At 34.1% G+C, this 6,767-nt stretch overlaps 1 protein-coding gene across 1 annotated transcript in view; it reads right to left on the minus strand.

Moving 5' to 3' along the window:
* Positions 1 to 5,271, minus strand: part of LOC129261441 (putative ankyrin repeat protein RF_0381) — a 16,586-nt gene extending 11,315 nt beyond the window's left edge. The window contains exons 1-2 of the mRNA XM_064100338.1: positions 4,778 to 5,271; positions 784 to 998 (exon numbers count right to left, since the gene is read on the minus strand). Of these exons, the coding sequence (XP_063956408.1) occupies positions 784 to 998; positions 4,778 to 4,781 (219 nt within the window). The 5' untranslated portion in view covers positions 4,782 to 5,271. The remainder of the gene's footprint in view (positions 1 to 783; positions 999 to 4,777) is intronic.
* Positions 5,272 to 6,767: the final 1,496 nt, after the last annotated feature.

Raw genomic sequence — 6,767 nt, forward strand, 5'->3', positions numbered from 1 at the left:
GGTAACTGTATTTCCATGACTGATTTATTAGCTTATAGTCGATTTAAATAGTGTCAGTAACTAAAGTATGAAGTTACAACATTTAGGATCATTTCAGATCTACTAATGATATACTATTAGCCTTTCGAGGCGATCAGATTTGATTAGTCTATGTCTGATTCTGAGTTTCCCTCAACAGCAATTATTCATTAATTAATAACTGACACACAAAATTGAAAAGACATAATGAATATGTATATTTATTGCCGACTCTCCTGGGCGCCATTTCGTTGTTAAATAAAGGAAAATGGAAAATAAAATTCTTAGTCAATTACACGCTATTATATTGTGTAGAATTAAACGAATTATTATCGATAATGATCAATAATATTGTCTTAATTTATCACAATCTTATCGAAAATTATCAGTTATATTCTTAAATTAATCACAATTTTTCTTTAATGATTAATTATAATATCGATTGAACACGACCCAAACAAATTATGACCAATCATTGTATCGAATGGATACTTGTAAACGAAATGATTAATAAATCTCTTGAATGACCTTATGAAACAAAAATATCGATGAAGGGTTGAATTGATCAAACAGATTTATAATTGATATAAATGAACTAAACTGATGAACAATTGTATTAATTACAAACAAATGGAACGTTAAAAAATATAAAATGGAATGTTGTGAATGTTATTTATTTGGTTGAAAGCCATAAATTGTATTTAAAAAAATAATAATTCAAATAACTATTTAAATCATTCATCTTGCTGATCTTTCCTCACTTACTTTTTCATTTCTCTTTCCGTGACATTCTGAAGAGCAAAACAATATTTTCTGTCTGTCATAGATGCTGTAGAAAGAAGGAGGTTTCCCACATTCGCTACAAACTCCACTCATCGTGTCCTTCTCGGTAGTTTCCGTGTCACCTTCGGCTGGTTTCGTTGAGTTTTCGGCAGTATCCGACGATTCGGAATTGCTCCGACCCTCTTCCTCCGGATCACCTGTTAACAATTAGAGAAAAGACAGTAGATCTATCAAAATGATATTATTGAATAAATCATATCTTTCCCCACAGTATTATAGATGTTATATAAAAGTTAGGAGACTTTTTCTTGGGATACGTTGATTCCAGATATTCGCTCAGGTGATTATTGCTCCAAACACAACCTGCGAACCTAAGTACACAAAAATTGTAATCCTAGATTAAAACCTAAACCCAATCCTCATCTTCAAATCATCCTGATCAAAATTCCTTTCACAGCCTTTACCATACACACTGAAAAATGTAAAGTGTAGAAATCCTCTACAGTCGGTGTTATGAGTGAGATGAACACAGCTTCAGGTGTCAAAGTACACCATGGAGTTTAACAAAGAGATTAACACCCATGGCTGATGAACTAACACTATGAATCAGACACTGTTGTTAAAATGCTTGATAAGGCTCTCTTTAACACGGACTGGTGTAGTGTGATTTAACTACATTTCTAAATTGATGGCACTATCTGATTGACCAATGCCTCTTATCATCATCAACATATATCCTCCCCTCTATATTGCCTCTCTTATCCTCTCTTCACTCATCGTAATATCGTATTCATCTATTATGACTAACATTACTCTTCTATGTTCATGTTAGTGAGCATGAACTGCCTTCACTCTGTTTAATTGTTTTCAAATATCCGTTCCTCCAACTATCGGTGATAATTATTTTGTTCGTCCCTTATCATTGAAAGGAGGGAGGGAGAGAGAGAAAATTGAAATATATGCTCCCAAAGTTAATGTAATATTCTCAAGGCAACTGTGCATGCTTGGAATGATGAGAAAGAGAAGGCAAATTAAGTGGAAGGGCATATCTACTTATATATTAGGACGAGGGGGAAAATTGCTATCATTCATAATTCATTTTTTAATGAGTTAATCTCACATATTGCATCCTTGTTCACGGTCTTCAAGCAACATGAAAAAAATCACCTTTATTCATTATATTCATAGTGAATTGTGCGTATTTAGAAAGTAATTTTACGAAATGTATATCCCAAGGATATACATTTGATCATGAAAGCGAATTTGTTGAAATGGAAAACATCCATCATTTTGACAAAAAAGGTGTCATGGTATTTCAAATCTAGGTGAATGCAATTTCAGGGGGAAATTGGTCAGAGAGAAAGAGAGAGAAAAGTAACATAAGAGGTAAACAATGTATCCTCCCAATTTTCTGAATTGCATGCTTGGAAATTCAGAAAGGATAAAGGAATGAGAAGGCAAATTAAGTCGAAGGGCATATCTATGTGAACTAGAGAGAAAATTGCTTACATTCATAATTCATTTTTTTTTAAATAATATTCTTTCGTATTTTGCATCAAGCAACATAAAAAAAAATGTACGATCAATTAACCTTTATTCATTTCAATCATGAAAGTGGATTGTGCGTGTTTATACCATGGTCACATTTGCTCTACGGCGGCCGTACGGCGAGTCGAAAACAGCCGTTTTATTCATTTTTACTAAAATCATAGTATATGTAGCTGGTACAAATAAATGTAAAACGGCTGTTTTCGACTCGCCGTACGGCCGCCGTAGAACAAATGTGACCAAGGTATTAGAAAGTCATTTTACGAAAAGGATATAAATGGAAATCATCCGTCATTTTGACAAAAAAAAACTTTTTATGGTCAAATCTATAGGTGAGTGCAATTTCACTCGACTAGATAAAAAACTATAATTGATTACAGTGATGAAACTTCATAATCGAAAACATGATAGGTGATGAATATTAATATCTGATTTAAAGTTATGGAAAATACAGCATCACGGATCAGACAACATTCCGATTAAGAGGCATGGGGCAAATGGCACCCACACCCAGGCAAAAACGTATACATTGTTAGTCTGCTATGAGAAGCGAGAAGTGGAAGCGCCGCCCCCCCCCCCCCCCCTGCCCACGTTAGCTTTCTTTGGGGGCTGATAAACCCCTTTATGCTTTCCAAAATATTTTGCCGAACAAATTTGATAAACTTTCTGCCACCCATTATGAAATCATGGATCTGCTCCTGTGAAGTTCCATTTATATTATTTATTCCATTAATTTTTATTCATAAGCACCGAGCCTATACCTCAAACAAGGAACCTGTTCTAGAGCAGGCAAATTGACAAAGTAAGCAATAACTGAAATAATGAAAATTAAAACAAACCCCAATTAGATTCTTGTATGCGTTTACTCATGTTATTTGATAATTGTCGCTTTTTATTTTTTTTTAACTTGATATCTTTACCATAGTTGATCCCCTTTTATTACATTTGTACGTACAGAACTATCTCCCTTCCGATAAAACTATATTTGGCTTTCAATATACCGATATATAACAGTATATGATGCATATAAAATTATGTTGCATTTCTTATTTCAAAACCGGAATGGTGTCAAATGGAGAGGGTATTGTTTCATTGTGATGATTTATGTTCTACTCTGGTTATGGCTTCAATTTTCATAAAAATATGAATATAGAACTTGTCCATAAGTTCTCGAGTGTTCATGTGTTGTATAATTTCTTTCATATTTCCTTTAAAATCTTTGCTTTCCATTGGTTTGACAATAATTATCAACAAATAACAGGGGTTTTAAATGCATGATTATGTTTAGTGATTCCCAAATGTAGTCTCAATTAGTAATTTTCCAACATTTTGTACAGTGTATTGCATATCAAATCAACTCCAGTAGAACACACCACGTTATCATCAGATCAATAATTTGAGCTCCTCTTCTATAAACCATCACTATTGTTGAGGGGGATAATTCGTCTTTTGATGGTTGTCTATAGCAGGTGGTATGATTGTAAAGACCAAACTCCCATCTTTTTATCGATCCTTAAATACCCTCCCTTCTATTTTCTATTCTTAGACGCTTCAGATTGGCAGCAAAATATAACACGTTAAAAATAAAAATCAACCAAAAATTTATCTTTAAAAATTCAGTCCATATAGACATGTAACATGGGTCTATAACAATTACTCTCCATCTTTATGATCTTTCGAATGTAAAATAAGTCCCAGATAAAAGAAATGAACTGGAAAGTATAACTTGCATGTACCTAACGATCGTATTTGACATAAATAAACAAAAATTAAGCATTTGTCTTGTACCTACACTCTAATTTAAAAAATGGCCGAAATGTGAAAGAAAAGAGATAGATACATGTATACCATTATTATGATTATAACACTTTTCATCGCACCCCATTTTCAAGGTAAATGACTGGAGCGAAAAAAAAACATGCATATAACCTTCGGCGTTGACCATGAATTATGGAACCGCGCTAATTATGATCATGAAATAAATTAATCAGCCATTTTAATCTGTATCTTTTCAACTAAGACCGAATTCGAAAAGATTCACATATATTAACAGCATAGAAGGCTTGTGAAATTCATCATACTTCCAATTTTTAGCCCTCCCTTCTCACTGGGGTTAATGATACAACCAATTATAATAATAGTGCTTTCACCCTAAGCCTGTCCTATGCGGGATTCAGAAAATTGTGCAATTTAGAACATTGTTCCACTATAAGGTGACGTCATTGCCATCGTTACGAATCATTGAATGATTCATTCAATGAATTAAAAAAATGTCAACATAGACATCCCTTTATCTATGGATCTAGGCCTCCCGATGAGCAACACTAAAATATTACATTTCTCCATAATCATAAAAATAAAATGCTTGTAACGATCGTACTCAAACAGGGTTTGGACAAGATTATCACGAATAAAAATGTCGACTTACCCATTTCATATCAGGAGGCAGGATCCCCGTATTAAGAATGTATTAATTCAAAGGAATAATTTTAGAGAGTTTCAGGCCGGTAGATTCCTCGAGCACTTCGACAGATTTAATGTCCGCGGTGTCCATCATACAGCGTTACTATGTAAACGGTGGTCGCTATCCGCTATCTCACAAAACGTGCTCTGTGATGACTTGAGGTGTGTATTAAACAAAAAGTATCCATTCATGAAGTGCAGATGGGAAACTATGATTTATTGGTAGATGCGTTATTTCTGTCACCCGGTATCATCACAGATTCTCATGTGTGTGCGTTTACTTATGCTTTGATTTGTGTACTGTCAACACACAACAAATTGGGGAAAGGACTACACTACACAATATTGTGTTCAAAGACCAATACGTCTTAATTTCACACTTTGTCCAGTCTATTATGTTTGCTTATTCTGTTACGTAAACCGAGCCAGCAACGGGATTAAAGAGAACGATTCTAGCATGACACATGCAGGGGCGGGCGTGGATCATTAAAAAATGAACAGAATTGGAATGAAAAGGCACAAAATATGCGTATCCAAGCATGACATCTTTACATTTTGACAATGCTGGTGACGAAGTTAAAGGAGAATGAAACCCTTGAAACCAGCTGAATCAATATCAAAGAGAAAAATCAAAGAAACATATTGTTGAAAGTTTGAGGGAGATTGAATGAATAATAAGAAAGTTATGAGCATTTGAATATTGAGATCACTAGTGTCACGTAGATCCTCCCATCGGCAATGCGACCAAGATCTGTGATGTCACACACGTACAACTCCCTCATTACTTTAGTACTTATTTCACTTATATTCTCACTTTTATAGAGTCTATCACAAGGTGAGGTGTTCTCTTTATGAGATGACAAGTACAGAGGTTTCACAACATTATATCATTGATGAATCATTTGTCATACGATTAGAATGAGCAAAAAGAGATGTTTTGGGGTATATTTTCAGTGTCCAAATGGGAGATTTGTACGTGTGTGACATCACAGATCTTGGTCGCATTGCCAATAGGAGGATCCCCATAGCATTAGTGATCTCGACATTCAAATGCTCATAACTCTGTTATTGCTAGTCCTATTTTACTCAAACTTTTGTTGATCTTATTCTTTGATTTTTCTGCTTTCACAAAAGTTAACTTGCTCCAAGAGTTTCATTCTCCTTTAAGTATATATGATCAGACAACAACTGACCGGTACACTGTTATGAAGGACACTCGTGTAATTAGTTTGGGATCTCCCACCTCTTTTCTCTTTTTTTTCTTCTTCTCCCTCCCCCCCCCCCTCTCTCTCTCCCTTTAGCTAATTTTTTCTTTTGTGTGTCCCTTCCTCTTTTTTTTTCTTTCATGATAAATTAAAAACACGATATTAATATTTGATGGATCTTCTCCTTTCATTAAGCAATATTTTGGTGGATCCATAAATTTCCATAAAAAACATGCTAAACATGTGATGTATTTTGGCAGTCTTATTTTACATTTTTATTTGTTTGTTTGGTGTTGTTTATTTTCCATTTCGTGTTGAAGCGTATATGCCGTCCTGGAACAGACAGCAACAAAAAATGAAATTTCATAACAATGAATAAGCTGATTTTATTTTTATTCAGGTAAACCTTTTCATTCTCTTTCTCACTTTTCATACTTTTCTGTCTACTTCTCCTCTTTTATTCTCTCTTTTTTTCTCCTTCTTTTTTCTTTGTTTTCTCTTCTTCTTCCCTCTTATATTTTCGCCTATGTTCCCTTTGTCGTCATTTCTCTTTCCTTTTCTTCATCCTTTTCTCTTTTCTTCTCTTCTCTTCTAGTCTTTCTCTACTTTTCTATTGTTCTCCTTTCTTCTCTCCCCTCTTCGTTTCTCTGTTCTTTTCCTTCATTTTGTTTTCTTTCTTTTCTCTCATACGTTCTTATGTAGAATATAATGACAGAAACGATGTGAGACAAATTATTTAAAGCAATTAAG

Source organism: Lytechinus pictus, chromosome 5 (assembly GCF_037042905.1).
Source record: "Lytechinus pictus isolate F3 Inbred chromosome 5, Lp3.0, whole genome shotgun sequence".
NCBI classification, from domain to species: Eukaryota; Metazoa; Echinodermata; class Echinoidea; order Temnopleuroida; family Toxopneustidae; genus Lytechinus; species Lytechinus pictus.